At 41.1% G+C, this 22,458-nt stretch overlaps 1 protein-coding gene across 1 annotated transcript in view; it reads right to left on the bottom strand.

The window, feature by feature from the left end:
• The window catches only part of LOC132384961 (SH3 and cysteine-rich domain-containing protein 2-like), a 227,264-nt gene extending 205,216 nt beyond the window's left edge, over window positions 1-22,048 (bottom strand). Inside the window, exon 1 of the mRNA XM_059956653.1 lies at window positions 21,861-22,048. Coding sequence (XP_059812636.1) covers window positions 21,861-21,947 — 87 coding nt within the window. The 5' untranslated portion in view covers window positions 21,948-22,048. The remainder of the gene's footprint in view (window positions 1-21,860) is intronic.
• Between the last annotated feature and the right edge of the window lie 410 nt (window positions 22,049-22,458).

The following is a 22,458-nucleotide window of genomic DNA, read 5'->3' as shown; positions in this document are numbered from 1 at the left end:
GGTGACCAGACTTGAACACAATACTCTAAGTGCGGTCTCACCAGAGATTTGTAGAGTTGCAACATGACCTCTCTACTCTTGAACTCAATCCCCCTGTTGATGAAGCCTAACATCCCATAGGCCTTCTTAACTACCCTATCAACCTGCGCAGCGACCTTGTATGGATTTGAATCCCAAGGTCCCTTTGTTCATCCACACTCTTAAGTAACTGACCATTAATCCTGTACTCAGTCTTCTGGTTTGTCCTTCCAAAACGCAACACCTCACACTTATCCGGATTGAACTCCATCTGCCATTTTTCTGCCCAACTCTGCAGCCTGTCTATATCCTCTTGTAACCTTTGACAACCTACAGCTCCATCCACAACTCCTCCAATCTTCATATCATCCGCAAACTTACTCACCCATCCTTCTGCCTCTACATCCTCTACGTTTATATTAAAAAAATCACAAATAGCAGGGGTCCCAGGACAGATCCCTGCGGCACTCCACTAGTCACCAACCTCCAGGCAGAATACTTTCCTTCCACAACTACCCTCTGCTTTCTTCCTTTAAGCCAGTTTTTTATCCAAACAACCAAGGTTCCACTTATCCCATGTCTCATGACTTTCTGGATGAGTCTCTCATGAGGGACCTTGTCAAATACCTTGCTAAAGTTCATGTAGACCACATCCACTGCCCTACCCTCATCAATTTCTTTTGTTACCTCTTCAAAAAACTCAATCAGGCTCATGAGGCACGATCTTCCCTTCACAAAGCCATGTTGACTATCCATGAGTAGACTGTACTTCTCCAAATGCTCGTAGATCCTATCCTTAAGAATCCTTTCCAGCAGTTTGCAGACCACCGACATAAGACTCACTGGTCTATAGTTCCCAGGTTTCTCCCTATTACCTTTTTTTGAACAAGGGAATTGCATTTGCCGTTCTCCAGTCCTCCAGCACTTCCCCTGTAGCCAAAGAGGATTTAAAGATCATGGTTAATGCTCCTGCGATCTCTTCTCTCAATTCCCACAACAACCTGGGGTGCATCATATCCAGCCCTGGGGATTTATCAATCTTGATGTTTTTAAGAAGATCCAGCACTTCTTCTTCCTTAATCTCCACATTGTCCAGCACACAGGCCCACTCTACTTCGACCTCATCCTGATCAAGATCATTTTCACTTGTGAATAATGAAGCAAAGTATTCACTTAGGACCTCCCCAACCTCCTCCGCCTCCAGGCACATGTTGCCCTCTTTATCCTTTAGTGGTTCCACCTTCGTTCTCGTCATCCTCCTATTCTTCACATATGCATAGAACACCTTGGGGTTCTCCATAATCCTACATGCCAAGGCCTTCTCATGCCCCCTTCGAGCTCTCCTAAGTCCTTTCTTTAGCTCCTTCCTGGTTACCCTATATTTCTCATGAGCCCTTCCTACTTCTTATATCTAACATATGCTTCCTTTTTCCTCTTGACGAGCTGCCTCGCATGTTTCGTCAGCCACTGTTCCCTTTTCCTACCATTTTTTTCCTTGCCTCAGTGGGATAAACCTATCCTGAACCCAGCTCAAGTGGTCCCTACACTTCTCCCACATTACTTCTGTGCTTTCCCCTTTGAACATGTTTCCAATTTACTCTCGCTAGTTCCTGCCTCATCCCTTCAAAGTTAGCCCTTCCCCAGTTAAGCACTTTACCATTTTGTCTGATTTTATCCCTTTCCATAGCTATGCTGAAGCTAAGGGAGTTGTGGTCACTCTCACCAAAATGTTCTCCCACCAAGAGGTCTGTCACCTGACCAGGTTCATTACCCAGAACTAGATCCAGTACAGCCTCTCCTCTCGTCGGCTGGTCCACATACTGTGTCAGGAATCCTTCTTGAACACGCCTGATAAATTCAACCCCATCTATCCCCCTTGCACTCAGGAGGTGCCAGTCATTATGAGGGAAGTTGAAATCACCCATAACTACTACCCTGCATTTTCTGCACCATTCTAAAATCTGCCTGCTCATCTGCTCCCCGGTGTCCCGAGGGCTATTTGGGGGCCGATAGACTACTCCCAGCACAGTGATTGATCCCTTACTATTTCTGACTTCCACCCAGACCTACTCAGTGGGAACTCCCTCTGCAGCGTCCTCCCTTTCTATAGCCGTGATACTATCCCTGACCAGCAATGCCACTCCCCCCTTTTCTACTTCCCATCCTATTCCTTTTAAAACACCTGAACCCCGAAACTTGCATCATCCAATCCTGCCCTTCCTCCAAGTTTCAGTAATGGCCACACATCGTAGTTCCACGTACTAATCCATGCTCTAAGTTCATCCTCCTTGTTCCTAATACTCCTAGCATTGAAATAGACACATTTCAACCCCTTTAACTGGCTACAATTATGTTCTGTCCCCTGCCTGTCCTTCCTCATCAACTCCAAACTCTTAGCATCATGCCCTTGTCCTTCTACCTTAATCCCTGCACTCACATTCTGATTCCCACCCCGCTGGCAAACTCGTTTAAACCCTTCCCAACAGCTCTATCAAACCTGCCCACCAGGATATTGGTCCCCCTGGGATTCAAGTGCAACCTGTCCTTTTTGTACAGGTCACACCTGCCCCAAAAGAGGTCCCAATGATCCAGAAATCTGAATCCCTGCCCCTTGGTCCATTCCCTCAGCCACACATTTATCCTCTACCTCATTCTATTCCTATTCTCACTGTTGTGTGGCACAGGCAGTAATCCCGAGATTACTACCTTTGAGGTCCTGCTTTTCAACTTCCCTCCTAACTCCCTGTAGTCTTCTTTCAGGACCTCTTCCCTTTTCCTACCAATGTCATTGGTACCAATATGTACCACAACCTCTGGCTGTTCTCCCTCCCACTGCAGGATATCTTGGACGCGATCGGCAACATCCTGGACCCTGGCACGTGGGAGGCAAACTACCATCAGAGTTTCTTTCCTGCGTCCACAGAATCGCATGTCTGACCCCCTGACTATGGAGTCCCCTATCACTACTGCCTTCCTGTTCCTCCCCTTCTGAGCCACAGGGCCAGACTCTGCGCCAGAGGCACGGCCACTGTTATTTCCCCCAGGTAGGCTGTCCCCCCCAACAGTACTCAAACAGGAGTACTTATTGTCAAGGGGTACAGCCACTGAGGTACTCTCTTGTACCTGCCTCTTCCCCTTCCCTCTCCTGACTGTGACCCATTTCTCTGTCCCCCGTGGCCCCGAGAGAAGCTAGATCTTTTCTCCCTGGAGTAGAGGAGGTTAAGGAAGGACCAAAATATTTTTTTTTAAATAAAAGAGGGGTATAGATAGAATAGACTTCCCCTTGTCTGGGTTTCTGTGACATCTCTCAGCATTAAAGAGACTTCATATAAACGGAGTATCTCACCAACTCTCCATGTATACTCAGTGGCCACTTTATTAGGTATACATGTACACTTGCTATAAATGCAAATATCTAATCAGTCAATGTGGCAGCATAAAATAATGTAGACACAGTCAAGAGGTTCAGTTGTTGTTCAGACCAAACATCAAAATGGGGAAGAAATGTGATCTAAGTGACCTTGATCGTGGAATGGTTGTTAGTTCCAGACAGGGTGATTTCAGCACCTCAGAACTGCTGATCTCCTGGGATTTTCATACACAACAGTCTCTAGTGTTTACAGAGAATAGTGCAAAAAAACAAAAAAAAGTCCAGTGAACAGCCATTTTGTGGGCAAAAATGCCTTGTTAGAGGTCAGAAGAAATGGCCAGACTGGTGACAGGAAGGCGACAGTGGCTCAACTAAACGTGTTCCAACAGTGGTGCACAGAACAGCACTTTTGAATGCATAGCATGTTGAACCTTGAAGTGGATGGGCTACAGCAGCAGAAGACCACATTGGGTTCCACTCCTATACCTAATAAAATGGCCACTGAGTGCATGTTCAAAACCCAAGTTGGAACAAAAGTCATTTTTTAAAAATTATTTATTTGTTTTTTTGTGATGCAGCACAGCAACAGGTTCTTCTGGCCCAATAAGCCTGCACCACCTAATTATACCCATGTGACCAATTAACCTACAATACTGTACATCTTTGGAATGTTGAAGGAAACCAGAGCACTTGGAGAAAACACACACGGTCACAGGGAGAACGTATAAGCTCCTTATAGACAGTGGTCGCATTGAACTCAGGTCACTAGTGCTGTAATAGCTTTACACTAATTGATATGTTACTGTGCCACCCATCCCCAATCTCAGGACTTCCTAAAATATTCTTATAATCTTTCTATCCCTTTAAGAAATAATCTAGTTCATCTGATGGCAGATGTTTTTATTATTGGAAGAAGTGAAATAAAATGTTCATGTGATCTTTGAATTCACTCTCTTTAGATGAATATCTGAGATATCCATACAATGCTCGAGAAATAGTTAATGGCAGCAAACTATATGGACCCCTATATTATTGATCCTCTTATAACTACAACAGGAATCTCAATAGCAAGAATGTTTGGAATGTAGAGGAGTTATTCCAAAGAATATTTGGAATATAGAGAGGGGAGTTGGCTAATGTAAATTAGGAAATGCTGGCAGGGATTACAGCAGAGCAGCAATAATGTGAGTTTCTGGGAAAAATGAGAAAGTTGCAGGATAGATGTATTCCAAAAACGAAGAAATACTGAAATGGCAATAATAGTACAACTATGGCTGACAAGGGAAGTCAGAGCTAATGTAAAAGCAAGAGAGAGAGCACGCTACAAAGCAAGACTTAGCAGGAAGATAGAGGATTAGGAAGCTTTTAAAAACCTACAGAGAGCAACTAAAAGAAGGAAAAAGGAGGGAAAAGATGAAATATGAAAGCAAGCAAGCAAACAAAATCAAAATGAATAGCAAAACCTTTTTCAAGTATGTAAAAATTTAAAAAGAGATATACGTGGATATAGAACTGCTAGAAATGAGTCTGAAGAAATAATAATGGGGGCCAAGGAGATGACAGATGAACTAAATGAGTATTTTGCATCAGTCTGTGGAAGACACTAGCAGGGTGTGATGGAAGAAAATTGACTGCAGTTACTATTACAAGGGAGAAGGTGCTCAAAGACCTAAGGGTACCCAAGTCACCCAGACCAGATGAACTGCACCTTAGGGTTCTGAAAGAGGTAGCGGTAGAGACTGTGGAGGCATGAGTAATGATCTTTAAAAAAAAAATCATTGGAGACTGGCATGGTGCCAAAGGACCAGAAAATTGCGAATGTCACTCTTTTAAGAAAGGAAGGAAGGTAGCAGAAAGGAAAGTATAGGCCAGTTCGCCTGACCTCAGTGGTTGGGAAGATGTTGGGAGTCAATTGGCAAGGATGAGGTTATGGAGTACTTAGTGACACAGGACAAGTTAGGACAAAGTTAACTGGGTTTCCTTAAGGGAACATCTTACCTGGTGAACCTGATGGAGTTCATTAAGGAGATTACACGCATGATAGATAAAGGAGATGCAGTGGATATTATACATTTAGACTTTCAGAAGGCCTTTGACAAGGCGCCACATATGAAGCTGCTTACCAAGTAAAGAGCACGTGGCATTAAGGAAAGTTACTGGCATAGTTAGAGCATTGGCTGATTGGTAGGAGCACTGAGCAGGAATATAAGGATCCTTTTCTAGTTGTCTGCCAGTGGTGTTCCACACGGATTGTTGGGACCGCTTCTTTTTATGCTGCATATCAATGATTTACATGATGGAATAGATGGCATTGTTACCAAGTTTGCGGATAATACGAAGATGGTGGAGGGTCAGGGAGTGTTGAGGATACAGGTAGGCTGCGGAAAGACTTAGACAGATTAGTAGGATGGGCAAGGAAGTGGCAAATTAAATACAATGTTGGAAAATGCATGGTCATGCACTTCGGTAGTAGAAGCAAATGTGTGGATTGTTTTCTAAATGGGGAAAAATTACAAAAATCTGGGATGCAAAGGGACTTGGGAGTCCTTGTGCAGAACACCCTAAAGGTTAACTTGCAGGTAGTAGGTGGTGAGGAAGGCAAATGCAATGTTAACATCTATTTCAAGAAGTCTAGAATACAAGAGCAGGGATGTGATGCTGAGGTTTTATAAGGCACTGGTGAGGCCTCACCTCGAGTATTGTGTACAGTTTTGGGTTCCTCATCTAAGAAAAGATGTGCTGGCATTGGAGAGGGTTCAGAGGAGGTTGAATCACAAGGCTGATTCGAGGAATGAATGGATTATCATACGAGGAACATTTGATGGCTCTTGGTCTATACTCGCTGAAATTTAGAAGGTTGGTGGGGGGAGGGGAATCTTGTTGAAACTTTTCAAATGTTGAAAGGTCTAAACAGAGTAGATGTGGAAAGGATGTTTCCTATGGTGGGGAAGTCTAGGACAAGAGGGCACAGCCTCAGGATAGAAGGGCGTCCATTTAAAACAGATGTGAAGATATTTCTTTAGCCAGAGGGTGGTGAATTTGTGAAATTTATTACCACTGGCAGCTGTGGAGACCAGGTCATAGGGTTTATTTAACACAGAGCTTGATTGGTTCTTGATTGGACATGGCATCAAAAGATTATGGGGAGAAGGCTGGGGAGTGAGACAGAGGGAGAAAACAAAAAGGATTACCCATGATTGAACGGGGGAGCAGACTCGCTAGCCAAATGGCCTAATTCTGCTCCCATGTCTTATGAAATTATGAGCAGATTTTGGGCAGCATGGTAGCATAGTGGTTAGCACAATACTTTGCAGTACAGGTGACCAGGGTTTAATTTCTACCGCTGCCTGTAAGGAGTTTGTAAATTCTTCTAGTGACCGCATGGATTTCCTCCACTGTCCAAAAATGTACTGGTTGGTAGGTTAACTGGTCATTATAAGTTGTCTTATGATTAGGTTAGGGTTAAATTGGGGGATTGCTGGACTGTGTGGCTTGAAGGGATTACTTCATGCTGTATTTCAATAAATAAAGTGTCACAGAAAAGAAAAGTTGATCTCCTACTGCAGGAGATGCTCCCCGCAGCCAGCAACTTGTGTGGTATTTCACATCATGAAACAACTTGTCAATTAGCAGTCAGGTCCTATTTAGTTCATAATCCATCCTTATTCATTATCACTTTATCACAGCACTCACTGTAGCCCTGTGCTCCCAACTCAGAAGATTCAGGGGGCTTCAGTCCCACTCCCAAGAGGACTGAGCACAAAAAAAAATCTATTAAGTGCCTACTTTTTGACCCAAGCCTAATAGGAGTCCATCAGGTTAAGGTCAGGTGTGGATCCCAATAAAACACTCACAATCAGCAACACTGTCCCAAGTCAGTACTTTATTCTCAACGACCTTCCCCAGTACATAGTCAGGCAATTTACTTACAGTTCCCGCACAGTTCCTTTGCTTTCTAATCAATATTTGGGCATTTCAACCTCAGACTGGTCAACAGCATGTCTGAAACTGTTGAATATACAGACAGTGGAGCTGGGCATGGAAAACAAAACCATTTCTTTTCTCACTTTGGATTGAAACTGTCTGGCCTGGTCAGGTTCACATTGGGTTTATAGAGAAGATTAGCTTTACTTGTTACATGTAGAATCGCAGCACTAATACAGTGAAATGCATCATTTTGCATCAAGGATGTACTGAGGGCAGCCAAGTGTCACCATACTTCTGGCACCAACATAGCATACTTGCTAAATCCTAACTCGGATGTCTATGAAATGTGGGAGGAAACTGGATCACCCAGAGGAAACTCACAGTCATGGGGAGAAAGTATAAACTCATTAAAGACAGCAGTGGCAATTGAACCCTGATGTTACAGTTGGCTAAGTGTTACACCAACTGCTGTGTTGCCCATTTAGTAGCTCCGCTCAGAAGTGCTGGAATTTGGATGAACCGTTAACCAGGTCCTTTCCCAATTCCACTGCTAGTCGCAAAAATCCCAAAACACTAAGGAATAACAGAGTAGCCACATAACTAAATTGTGCAAATTGGCTGCTACAATTCTAAAAGAGAGATTAGCTTTGTCACATAGACATCAAAACACGGAGTGAAATGTATCATTTGCATCAATGACCACAGTCCGAGGATCGTGTTGGGGCAGCCCACAAGTGTCGGCATACTTACGGCAGCAAAATAGCATGATCACAACTCACTAACCCTAGCCTGTACATCTTTGGAATATAGGGGGGAACCAGAGCATCCAGAGGAAACCCTCGTGGTGACAGGAAGAATGCATAAATTCCTTACAGACAGCGGCGGGAATTGAACCCCGATCAGTGATTGCTGATGCTGTGAAACTGCTACACTATAATGCTGTTACACTGCAACTGTACTTCACATCAGGAGTGTTTCATTTGCTGTAAAGAGCTAAAAAGTTTTGGAACATTCAGGATAATAAAAATTAGACAAGATTTTTGCTAATTATTGGAAGAGTGCTTTGAGTGCTTGACAAATGCACAGTGAAGAAATATCATATTTCAATCAACATTGTAAATGGACTGATTTCAAAGATAAACACCAAAATTTAAGGTTAATTATCTTCAGTTTGGCGGGATTATGCAACTGTAATTTCAATTGAATTGCAATTCCCTCAAACCTATTTTCTCATGTAAGCTGCAAATGCTTGCAGAGACATTTACATTGTAAGTCTAAACTCCTGTTATTCCTTGTGGTATTAGAAGCAAATTAAAAGCGACACAGAAAACATTATTAACATCCCTTCCATACTCAGCCAGAAACTAGCATAGATTATTATTTTAATTTCAGGTATCATTTCAGTCCAAGCCAAACCAATAACCAAACTGATATTATTGCTCTCCACGTTATGACATCTTAAAACCCCATGTTCAGATACTGTATTTATATACAGTCAATAGTCACTTTAATGGGTACACCTGCTCATTAATGCAAATATCTAATCAGCCAATCATGTAGCAGCAACTCAATGCATAAAGAATGCAAAGATGTACAAGAGGTTCAATTGTTGTTCTGACCAAACATCAGAATGGGGAAGAAATGTGATCTAAGTGACTTCGACCCTGGAATGATTGTTGGTGCCAAATGGGGTACTTTGAGTATCTCAGAAACTGCTGACCTCCTAAGATTTTCATGCACAACAGTCTTCAGAATTTACAGAGAATTGTACGAAGAACAAAAAAAAAACATCCAGTGATCGGCTGCTCTGTGGCCAAAAACACCTTGTTCATGGGAGAGGTCAGAAGAGAACTGTCGGACTGGTTCAAGCTGGCTACAGTAACCATGTGTTACAGAGTTTTGCAGAGGAGCATCTCCAAATGCATGTTGAACTTTGAAGTAGATTAGCTATAGCAGCTGAGTTCCACTCCTGTACCCAAACAAAAAAAGTGGCTACTGAATGTAGATTGGCTATACAGTTGGCCCTCCTTATCCACAAGGGATTGGTTCTGGGACCCCTCGCGGATACCAAAAAGCACGGATGCTCAAGTCCCTTATTTAACCTGTTTCACTGGGTGGACTTTAGGATCCAGCGGAACACCAGATCTTATTTAACCTGTCTCAGAGCAGTGGTCTTTAGGAACTGGCAGGGCTCTGAATCCGCAGTGTTTCTGTTCACGAAAATAATCACGATTGAAAATAAAGTGGAAATAATAAAGCAATCGGAAAGAGGTGAAACACCATTGGAAAAATTGTTACGCTACAGTCAACGATTGGAACAATTTTAAAGGATAAAGTGAGAAAGGCCCTGCCCCAATGAAAGCTACAATTATTACTAAGCAATGCAATGGTTTAATTATTGAAATACATATGTTTCTTAAGTGTTATATATGCATAGAAAGGTAAAATATGTACTATTTTCCAAGACAAACTTTTGACTAACTGAGGCAAAATACTGGCTGTAGCTGTTCCGACTTACTTAGTAAGATAACTTCTGATTTTTTTTGGTCCTGATCCACAATAACCTACGTACATCCTCCCGTATACTTTAAATCATCTCTAGATTACAATAATAAATGCTATACAATAAATGCTATTACAATAATACAATGTAAATGCTATGTAAATAGTTGTTATACTGCATTGCTTAGGGAATAATGACAGGAAAAAAAGTCTGTACATGCTCGAACAACAAGTGCTGGAAGAGCACTTCCAGGTTTTCTCGATTCGCGGATGATTGAATGCGGAACTCGCAGATAAGGAGGGCTGACTGTACCATTAAAGCCCAGACCCATTAATCCAGTTTCAATTTTGAGTAGTTTGCCTTTGATTCTGAATGCCAAGGAAGACAAAAAGTAAGATGCCAAATTTCTTTGGTGTCTTGCAGATGAAGGTTAAAGCCTTGAACCTCTGGCTGAAGCCCTGTGACTAGTGAAGTGCTGCAGGGATTGGTGCTAGATTTGTTGTTTGTCATCTATATCAATGACCTGGATGATAATGCAGTAACTGGATCAGCAAATTTGCAGATGACACCAAGATTGGGGGTATAGTGGACAGCAAGAAAAACTATCAGAGCTTGCAGCAGGATCTGGACCAGCTGGAAAAAGGGGCTGAAAAAAAAAAGTGGCAGATAGAATTCAATGCAGGCAAGTGCAAGGTGTTACAATTCAGTAGGGCCAACCTGGGTAGGTCTTACCCAGTGAACGGTAGGATACTGAGAAGTGCGATGGAACAAATGGACCGAGGAATACGGATCCACAATTCATTGAAAGTGGAGGGTCAGGTAGATAGGGTCATAAAGAAAGCTTTTGGCACATTGGACAGCATAAATCAAAGTATGAGTACAGGAGATGGATGTTATTTTGAAATCATATAAGACATTGTTGGGGCCTAATTTGGAGTATCGTGTGTTTTGGTCACCTATCTATAAGAAAGATGTAAATAAGGTCGAAAAAAAAGTACAGAGAAAGTTTACAATGATGTTGCCGTGACTGGAGGACCCAAGTTATAAGGAAAGATTGAATAGGTTAGGACTTTATTCCTTTGAACATAGAAGATTGAGGGGAAATTTGATAAGAGGTAAATTATGAGGGGAATAGATAAGGTAAATGTTTAAAATAGGTTTTATCCCCCCCACAGAGGTTGGGTGGGACTACAACTAGAGGTCATGGGTTAAAGGTGAAAAGTTTAAGGGGAACACAAGGAGAAACTTCTTTACTCAGGTAGTCATGAGAGTTTGGAATGAGCTGCCAGTGCATGCGGTGCATGCAGGCTCGATTTCAACGTTTAAGAGAAGTTTGGATAGGTACTTAGATGGTAGGGGTGTGGAGGGCTATGGTCCCACTTCAGGCTGATGGGAGTAGGCAGTTTAAATGGTTGAACACGGACTAAAGGGCCTGTTGTACTGTACTTTTCTATGACTAAATCAATTTTATTGACTAGCGCTTAATTTCTGTACAAAGAACAGACAGGTCATAGCACTTCAAATGATTTTCAAAATCAGAAGAATATTTTACCCACCTTATCCAAACTACCGAGGCCAGAGGACCTTGTAAATGTTATTGAATGAAATCTTAAAGCTGCATGTTCATTTATAGGAATGCAATGTAAATTTACAAGGCTACTCATTGTCTCATCACTAGGAATTGGTTAACCATATACAAATACACAATTAGAGATAATCAAGACCACAAGACAGGGCCTATTTAGCTATTTTACCCATCAAGTCCTCTTCGCCATTCCATCATGGTTGATTTATTTTCCCTCTCAACCCTATTCCCCCACCTTTTTCCCATAACCTTTGACTCCCTTACTAATCAAGAAACTATCAAACTCCGCTTTAAATATACCCAAATGACTTTACCTCCACAGCAGTTTGTGGCAATACATTCCAGATTTCCTACCGTCTGGCTAAAGAAATTCTTCTCTGTTCTACAGAGATGTTTTTCTATTGAGGCTGTGCCCTCTGGTCCTAGACTTGCCCACTATAGGAAACAATATGCAATATTAAAACATGAACTAGGATTTCAGCTTCTTTGCTCGAACCTGGCTACTTGAGACCCATTTCCAAGTATACTTCCACCCAATTTTGATGTCAGATTAAAACTGAAGACTTCCAAGAGACCCAATTATATTATCAGAATTGGAGTCAGTGAATCATATACAATGGAAACAAACTTATTGGCCCATTAATTCCACATCAATCATCAAGGACAAATCTACACAAATCCCAGTTTATTCTCCAAAATTCTCATCAACTTCCACATATTCAATCTCTTTTGCCCACAATGTCTTGTGTTAGACTATCTCTTGGCTGCTATATAAAGATTACTTTAAAACAAATAAAAACAAGATTATACTTTAAGCAAAATAGCATCACAATTCTACTTTTATATCACACGTCCTGATGAAGGGTTGCAGCCCACAACATTGATTGTTTACTCCCCCTCCATAGATGTTGCCTAACCTGTCAAGTTCTTTCAGCGTTGTGTTTGTTCCTCAGAAAAGACAAGAGCAGTATTAGGCCATTCAGCCTATTCATTCTGTTTTGCTATTTTATCATGGCTGATCCATTTTCTCTCTCAACCTCATTCTCCTGCCTTCTTCCCTTCACCTTTCACAACCTGACTAATTAAGAACCTATTAACCTTCAGCTTAAGTACACTCAATGATCTGAACTCCACAGCCACCTGTGCAATGAATTCTACAGATTCACCATCTTTTGTCGAAACAAATTCCCCATCTATATAGATGTCCCCCTTTTCCAAGGTTGTGCCCTTTGGTCCAAGAATCCCCCTCAAAAGGAAACATCCTCTCCACATCCACTCTATCTAGGCCTTTCAATTATGCAATTAGTTTCAATGACATTCTCCGCCCCCCCCCCCCCCAATTCTTCTAAATTCCAGCATGTACAGGCCCAGAGCCATCAAATGCTCCTCATATGAATTTTTCCCATAAACCTCCTCTGAACCATCTTTAACGCCAGCACATCCTTTCTTAGCCAAGGGCCCCAAGATTGCTCATAATACACCAGTGCCTTACAAAGGCTCAGCATTACATTCTTGCTTTTATATTCCAGTCCCCTCAAAATTAATGCTAAGATTGCACTTGCCTTCCTCACCAGACTGAACGTGCAAGTTATCCTTTAGGGAATCCTGCACAAGTCCCTTTGCATCTCTGATTTTTGAATTTTCTGCATATTTAGTAAATAGTCTACTCTTTTATTTCTTCTACCAAAATGCATGACCATATACTCCCTGATACTGTATCCAATCTGCCATTTCTTTATCCATTCTCTTAACATAAGTCCTTCTGCAACCTCCCTGCTTCCTCAACACTACCTTCCCCCTCCACCTATCTTCATATTATCTGCAAACTTAGCTGTAGAGCCATCAGTTTTGTCATTCAAATTATTCACATATAGCTTAAAAAGCAACCCAACACCAAACCCAGACAACAAGAAATGGCTCTCTTTATTCCCACTATGTCTCCTGTCAATCAGCCAATCCTCTATCCATGCTGTCATACCATGGAGTCATATCTTGTTAAGCAGCCTCATGTGGAGCACCTTGTCAAAGGCCTTCTGAAAATCCAGGTACTGAACATCCGTCAATTCTCCCTTCTCTGGGATTTGAAAGCATTCAATGGTGAAGAGGCAAGGGCCAGGGAAATGGTGAAATGATATTTTCTCCTACAGACACTTATCACTATTGTACTGAAAATGGCCATGACAATGAAATTGATTATCTTAAGTGTCAGATAAAATGAGTTAGAGGCTGCCATCATAATCCTTAGAATTCAGCTCCTAACGCATTTGGGAATAAAAGTCTCTCTTGACTATTGTTCCTACACAAAATGAGTTTCATTGGCCCTTGCATAATCTTAATTTAATTGGGAATTTGTCTCAAGAACAGCCATACACCAGCTGATCAATTGTTGTCATTCAAGGTTGTTTTGTGGAGTACATGGGAGGGAGCAATGATCTGAGGAGTATCCAATGTCAATGCAACAATTTCCCAATTTCCATGAGCACTTAAAAATAACAGGGAGATAAGTAACTTTAAAAAAAAGTCCAACACTTTTTTGAATTCTGGAAATCCAGAGCAACACAGGATAACACACAAAATATTGGAAGATCTCAGCAGGACAGGCAGCATCTGTGGAAAGGAATAAACAGTCAATGTTTCAGGCCAAGACCCTTAATCAGCACTAGAAAGGAAGGGGGAAGAAGTCAGGCAAGTTGGAAGGTGATAGGTGGAAAAGTTAAGAGCTGAAGGATGAATCTGATAGGACAGTAGAGTGGACCACAGGAGAAAGTGAAGGAGAAGGGGTGCGAGAGAGAGGTGATAGGCAGGTGAGAAGAGAATGAGCAAGAGGGGAGCCAGAATGGAAATCATGCTTGGTAATGAAGCAGTATTATTATCCTGGAATATTACAATGGTACAACATCACAAAGCAAAGCATGGGACCAATATTCTAGCTGTCACTGCAAGTACTGTATATTAAAACATTAAAAATGTGAAATTTACTTCACAGATACTTGCATTGTACCAACATTAACATAGCCAAAACAGATCACAGTGGGTCTTCCAAAAACAGCTGTGTTCAGATGTGTTCTTAAAAATATCTTTATTATGGCACTACTAACATGGTAAAATGACCTCACCCATCTTCAGTTTAGCAGTATTTAAATTTTGGTGAAACACATCCAAAATGCAGGAGGAACTCAGGTTCAGGCAGTATCCACAGAATTGAACAAACAAACTTTTGGGACAAGACCCTTCATCAGAACTGAAAAGGAAGGGGGAAAGAAGCCCAATTAAGAAGGTGAAGTACAAGCTGGAAGGTAATAGGTGAAGTCAGATTATCCTGAAGAATCTCAGCCTGAAACATCGACTCTTTATTCCTCTTCATAGACACTGACTGACCTGCTGAGTTCCTCCAGCATTTTGTGTGTTGCATAAGGATTTCCACAGGACCAGATAGCAGATTATTGAAATTTTACTGTGCACACTTAAGATAATCTGTTTCATTGTCATGGCCAACATTCAGTACAATTGCCAGAGTGATGTGTGTGTAGGGGACGAAAAGCATATCATTTCACTATTTTCTTGGCCCTTCGCCTCTCCACCACTGAATCCTTTCAAATCCCAAAAGGTGGTAGAATTGTGGTTCATAACACCAGAGATTTTGCAAATGCTGGAAATCCAGAGCAACAGACAAAAATACTGGAGGAACTCATCAGGTCAGGCAGCATCTATGAAGGGGAATAAACAGTCAACGTTTCAGCAGACATCCTTCATCAGGACTGGCTTGACATTGACTGTTTACTCTTTTCCATAGATGCTGCCTGACTTGAGGAGTTCCTCCAGCATTTTGTGTTTCTCTCTGGATTTCCAACATCTGCTGAACCTCCTGTGTTAATGTTTACTTTGACTAGAATAATGAAGCATGATTGGCACATAATGATTTGCAGATCTGCTCACCTTCTATCCATGGTCAAAATCCATTTTTCTTTAAATTGCATTTTTCTCCACAGTGGAAGAAAGCATTGCTCATCACAAAACTGTCAATACTGGTTCCACACTAGAGAACTCTGCTCTAATCCCATTTACTTGCTTGTGACAATTTGTATTTTGAATTTTTCATAATTCCATTTTAATTCCTCAAATATATGACAAATTTTGAACAGTGTTGCATAACTACATGGCCTTCTGCAATCATCTCCAGAGCTTTCTGGAAACTATGGCCCTCACCCAGCTTCTGAATGGTAATAAGTCATAAAAGGCATAAAATAAGTTCATTTAACCCATTGACCTAGTTCTTTCCATCATCTTCCAACTCAGCTCGTATCAAGCAAGAAAATGAACTCATCATAAATTAGGGAACAAAGTGAAAAATTTTTCCCCCCCACTTAAAACACTGAACAATTTTGGCATTATCCACTGCAAGCATCTGTGAAAACTGAGGTAACTGAATCACTTAGGATGAAATCTGATCAATTTCAGCTCGGTCAAAAAAATCAAACACAAATCTGGTGATTCAAATAGAGGTACGATAGGCACGACTTAACAAAATCGAAACAACTTTTTCTCCACTGCAGTCAAACATCGGAGCCAATCACCTCATTCTCTTCCCTTTCCTAAAGGTGTTGCCATGTTCTCAAAGACTTAAATCTATTTTCTTTTGTTAGTGTCACTATGTTTTTCTAAACTGCTATTCCTTGTACCTTTGCTGTTTATGTGCTTTTTATTGTACATTTACTCTGCGGGCCTCATGTGAGCAAGAAGTATGATTGAAGTCCTGTCTAGGATGCATTGAAATTCCATATGATAATGTATGACAATAAACTAATTTGTATCTGACAGAACAAACTCAAATAGTTGAATGTTATATTCTCCTTCCCAATTATTCCATTGTTGTCCTCATTTTCAACGTCTGCATTCTATGGCACAAGATGAAAAATCTATGGATGTGCAGTGGAGAGTATATTGGCTGGTTGTATCACAGCCTGGTAATGGAAACACCATGCCCTTGCACAGAAAATCCTACAAAAATTAATGGATAAAGCCCAGTCTATGACATCTACACAAAAAGTGTTGTCACAGGAAAGCAGCATCCATCATCAGGAACCCTCACCACTTCTACTGTTGCCATCAGGAAGGTGATACAGGAGTCTCAGGACTCACACCAACAGATTCAGTTATTACCCCTTAACCATCAGACTCTTGAACCAAAAGGGATAACTTCACTCAACTTCATTTGCCCCATCATTGAAATGTTTCCCAAAACAATGGACTCATTTTCAAAGACTCATCTCATATTTTCAATAATAAACAATTATTAATTATTTTTGTATTCACACACTGATTGAACACCCAAGTTGGAGCAGTCTTTCATTGATTCTATTATGGTTATTATTCTATTATAAATTTATTAAGTATGCTCACAAGAAAATTAATCTCAGGGTTGTAAATGTTGACATATGTACTTTAAACCAATAGCTCCAGAATATTTGTCTAACTGGACACACTTTGTTTTGAAATTATGGGGCAATACTTCCATGGGGATGTTAATTCCACAATCCCAAAAACTTTGAAAGCCTTGTGTAACATCAAACAATTAATCCCCCTCCCCAATAAATGAAAATGAAAACCTGCAGGCACAGACAGCATCCGTGGAAAGAGAAACAGTTGCTATTTCAGGTTGAAAACTCTTGGTCACCTCAAGGAATGACATCTCCAGAGTTACACTAAGAAAAAGTCATCAGGATAACAAAACAGTTGTGAAAAATCAGCAAAGGTAATAAAGTTATTCCATTTACAGAGACAGTGCAACCATTTTTAAAGCAGTTTGCAATAGACCCCATAATTGGAAAACAAAACAATTTCATACTGCTTAGTGTTCTTCCTGTTTTGAATTGATGGAACTGCACCCGGTTTGGAGGGGGAAGGAATCAAGTTAAAATACAAATAAAAACAAAAAATAGCATAGTCCTCATTGTCCATTGCTGGTCCAACCCCAGCTGCGAAAGGAGGAGGGTTGGGCATGGGGCTAGCAACCCCATCCTGTTAAAAAACCAGAGCTACAGAAACACCGACAGAAGCTCCAAAGACCTCATCCCTGAGAGAGGATGGATTTTTAAAGATGATCTGCACCCAAGGACAACCTGAAAGACTGGCCCAGGACAGATGATTTTGGCAAGCTGCTCTTCACACCCTATGTATGCCCCATTATGAGTGATGGGCTTAATTAACTAGCTAACAGTGTACATGCCAGGACAGACATTTCCACCCTAAACCCATTTTCCCTTGCTCTGGATCCATAATACACCTCATGGTTTGTGTAAGCACTTTAAATACACTGAGGGTTTCCGTGTTGACCAAATTTTCATACAATCTAGTTGGTTAACTCCACCAGTAATACAATATGGTCCAACATTCACCAGATGATTCCAAAAGGTTTTGGGAATCAAAAACAGAGATGTTGACACTTTTTTTCCATCATCCATTGCTCAAAGATGGAGTCTTTGCAATTCCATGTTACAGACAGGATATGACCACTCAGACAGAAATCACAGATGCGATTAAATAAATAAGAAATATAGAGGAAAAACTGAGTCAGAGTTGAGTTTATTGTCATATACACAAGTATAGGTGCAATGAAAAACCTACAGTAGCATCACAGGCACATTGCATATTAGTAATGTGCACAAAAACAAATTAAACATAAATCACACAATTTTGTTTACCAGAAAGCACAATTTTCAGAGCACTGTGGTAGTGTAGCGGTCAGCATGACACTATTACAGTTCAGGGCATCAGAATTTAGAGTTCAATTCTGGTGTCCTCTGCAAGGAGTCTGCATGCCCTCCCTGTGGAATGCATAGGTTTTCTCTGGGTGCTCCAGTTTTCACCCACAATCCAAAGACGTACCGGTTAGTAGGTTAATAAGTCATTGAAAATTGCCCCATGGTTAGGCTAGAGTTAAATCGGGTTGCTGGGTGACAGGTCAGAGGGCTTATTCAACATTGTTTTTTATTTATTGAGATAAAATTAGAACAAAAATAAGGTCCATTTCAGTGCAAGATGATAATAGCATTGCCAAACTGCAGTGATTAATTTTTGCCCGTTGGTTCAAAGTGGTTCAAATGGTTGAAAGGAATTGGCTGTTTTTGAATCTGGTGGATTACAATAAAAAAAAAAGTAGCACAAAGTTCACTACACTTGGTCAAAGTTGAATCAACTCATTTTATGTTCTGTAATTGGCCTCCATGTACCTGAAGTAGGAAAAGTAAAAACAAAAATCATTTCCCACCAATCAAGTTGGGAACTTGGAGTGCCTACCACTACTGTGGCTTGCTATATCATAGCTTTCTGCCTCTTGATGTCTGAACTCAAGTGTGAAAAATTACCACCAAGGTGTTAAAAGGTGGAAAAAGTGTCAGAGGAAATAAAACTTGCAAATAGAACAAGTAAAAACTCACTTTTCAGTGATAATTGGCATTTATTCTCCAGATGTGTAAACAGCTACTTAGCCAAACATTGAATAGATTTTAATCAATGAATAATGCTTAAAGAATGCTCTTCTCATTGCTACCATCAGAGAGGAGGTACAGGAGCCTTTAGACACACACTTAATGTTTTAGGAACAGCTTCTTCCCCTCTGCTATCAGACTTCTGAAATGGACAATGAACCAACACAAACACCATTTCACTTTTCTTTTGCCCTGTTTTTGTATTATTTAATGTTTATACATTTCTTATTGTAATTTATAGCTTTTTCATGTATTGCATTATACTGATGCCACAAAACAAATTTCATGACATATGCCAGTGATATTAAACCTGATTCTGACTTTGTTGAATGGCCTTAAGATTTTCCATAAGACCATAAGACAAGAGCAGAATTAGGCCACTCAGCCCATCAAGTCATCCCTTTCAACCCATTCTCCCTGTATTCTTTGACAGACTGACTAACCAAGAATCTATAAACCTTCACTTTAAATATACGCAATTACCTGGGTTCCACAGCCATCAATGGCAATGAATTCTACAGGTTCATCACCCTGGCTGAAAAAGATTACTTCTCATCTGTTCTAATGGATGCCCCATCTATTGAGATTGTGCCCTCTGAACTAGGAAACATCCTCTTCACATCGACTCTATCTAGGTCTTTCAATATTGGATGGGTTTCAAAGAAATGCCCCATTCATTCTTTTAAACTCCAGTGAGTACAGGCCCAAAACCAAATACTCCTCATATGTTTACCTTTTTATTCCTGAAATCATTGTCGTGAATCCCTCATGACCCTCTCCAATGCCAACACATCTTTTCTTAGCTCTGGGCCCAAAACTGCTCACAATATTCCAAGTGCGGTCTGACCAATACCTTATGAAACCCCAATATTACATTCTAGTCTTCTCAAAATGAATGCTAACACTGGCTCAACCTGTAATTAACCTTTAGAGAATCCTATACAAGGACTCCCAAGCCCCTCTGATTTTTGAATATTCTCTCCCCTTAGAAAATATTTTACTCCTTTGACCATGCACTTCCCCACACTATATTCTATCTGCCACTTCTTTGCCCATTCTCTCAATCTATCAAAGTCCTTCTGCAGACACCCTGCTTCCGCAACACTACCTATCTTGGTATTACCTGCAAACTTGACCACAAAGCCATCAATTCCATCATCCAAATCACTGACACATGAACATGTAAAGTGGTCCCAATACTGACCCCTGTGAAACACCACTAGTCACTGGCAGCTAACCAGAATAGGCCCCATTTGTTCCCACTTATTGCCTCCTGCCAATCAGCCAATCTTCTATCCATGCTAGTATCTTTCCTGTAATACCATGGGCTCTATTTCCCCCCAGATGCTGCTGGCAATAAGGATTCTGGGAATGGCTCAAGTCTTGAGGATTACAGGCCAGTCTCAACAGATCGGGAACATCAACACTTGTACAAGTCTGAATGCATTAAGTTAAAGTGCAGTAATCTTCATTTAATTAAAATATGCAAGTATTTTAATACGCAAATCATACAATCTTTGGCTCAGCATCAGCTGATGAATTTGCTAAAGGCATTTTAAAATTTGTTTAAGTTCAAGTAGAAGAGGTAACATTTCTGCACTGTGAAGCTGATTAAGATTTTGAATGTAGAATTTTAAAATGGGCATCGTGATTTTCTACATGTAATACTGAGCGAATGAAATCAACATCACATGATACATTTGGATACCAACATAACTGTTTATTCATGAGACCTTGACTTTACTGGAAATATCAGCATTTGTCAGTCCTAACTTCCTGGAATGTTGGTGCTCATTAAGAGTTAATCACAATAGCCAGCCAGGAGTCACATTCAAATCAGAGCAGGTCAGCACAGCTGAGTTTCTTTCCTGGAGTACAGTATATATTAGTACAATCCAGCTATTTCATAGGTACCACAAAAGACAAGAAATTTACTTGAATTCAAGGGCCATGGGGAGATCCAAACTCAGCACTGGAACAGCTGGAGGCTAATCCAGTATCCCACACTGGCCTGAAACATTATATAAGATCAGTTGAAGGTTATTTCTGATATTTTGTCATTCAGCACTTTAGATTAATCCACTCCATGTGCCATGTTCTGTTGTAAATCTCACTCTCAGTCTGCAAGTGTACGCTTACATCACAGGGTTGGGCTAACAGCTACTCCAAATATCTGATCTTCGTGAATCATCCAGAAATTATCGCTGTATACAGAAGACAGCATTTTAATTCTTCCGCCCAACAGTGTGTACGTGATGCCAAGTCCTCCGAACTATGTGCGTGCAAAGGATTGGAAGAACTGTGATACACTTATGACTGAGTACATTAATTGATTTGTACATAACTCCAGGAAGATTTCTTGCCCAACTACAGTACACCCCGCAAGTACTGTACCCGGGGCAGACCGGCTCAGTATCTGGCCCAGTTATAAAGAGTTATACGTAATTCACTATACACAAAGGTGGAGCGAGTGGCGAGAGAGTAAGTGGTCACAGTCCGTCCCAATTTCACATCCACAAGTACGTCCTTTCTGCAATCACCCATCACACCCAACCACCTTTTACAATTTGTAAAAGGTATGCATCAGTTACTGGCACATCTCCTATGCGAATGAGCATTTCGCAGCAGTAATGAAACGAGCGCGTGTATCCACATGCCTACAATCTCTCCACCCCCTTCAAACATGCAATAATTAAAGAGAAAGGGAAGAACCTATTTTGGGACAGGTGTCCACGTAACCTCCCAGCTTCAGATCACTAACGTTACAAAAGAAAAGTGCAATATAAATGCAGATCTATTGGCAAGTATTTTAATTTAATATTTGGCGTAAGCAAATATTTCTTCAAAGTTTAACATTGAGGCTCGTCATTCAGGCCATTCTGTGTCAATGCCGATTATTTGAAAGACGTGCTTATTTCAGACCCACACCCCAGTATTTGCCATCACTTGACCCAACATCGTTTACCTCACCTTTGTTTCCTGCTGGCTGCACACAGAACCAGGCGACCTCTGGAGTTCTGTATTCTGAGGTTCGCTTTCCGTCTCGTTTTCAGTCATGACCCTGTGTATGCGGGTTTTAAATCCCCGTTTGCTTTTTATGCTATATTTATTACCGGTGTAGCGGTCTCCGAGCTGCACGGGTGCCCAATGTGTGTATTTTTCTCCCACTCCACAACTTTGATACATTAGCAACCCAACCACACCCACTCGCCTACTGATTGGCCCTTCGCCGCCTTTTTAGCATATGCCTCTGCGAATACGATACCCTGATCGGCGCCCGTGATTGGCTGCAACTGAGTAAAGGGGCGATGCTGCTCGGACTGCGGGCGGGTGTGTTAAGGTCTGGTAGTATTCTGCGATTGGGACTGATGTTGTGCCGGTTGTTTCTGTGTGTGTAGAGTTGTGAGATGGGAAGCAGCAATTAGCTACTGCAATTGCCCTCAGTGCCCTTCAGTTACCTGAAGATGATTGGCTCAATGGCGATAATATTTCTCGTGAGCTCTTCTATTCAGTCCCATTTATTTGCACTGATCAGACTGACTGTGAATGTTCTATTAACTGAATTAGA

The sequence above is a fragment of the Hypanus sabinus genome, chromosome X1 (genome assembly GCF_030144855.1).
Source record: "Hypanus sabinus isolate sHypSab1 chromosome X1, sHypSab1.hap1, whole genome shotgun sequence".
NCBI classification, from domain to species: Eukaryota; Metazoa; Chordata; class Chondrichthyes; order Myliobatiformes; family Dasyatidae; genus Hypanus; species Hypanus sabinus.
Note: the sequence above shows the minus strand (reverse complement) of the source record. Positions and strands in the feature narration are given on the sequence as shown.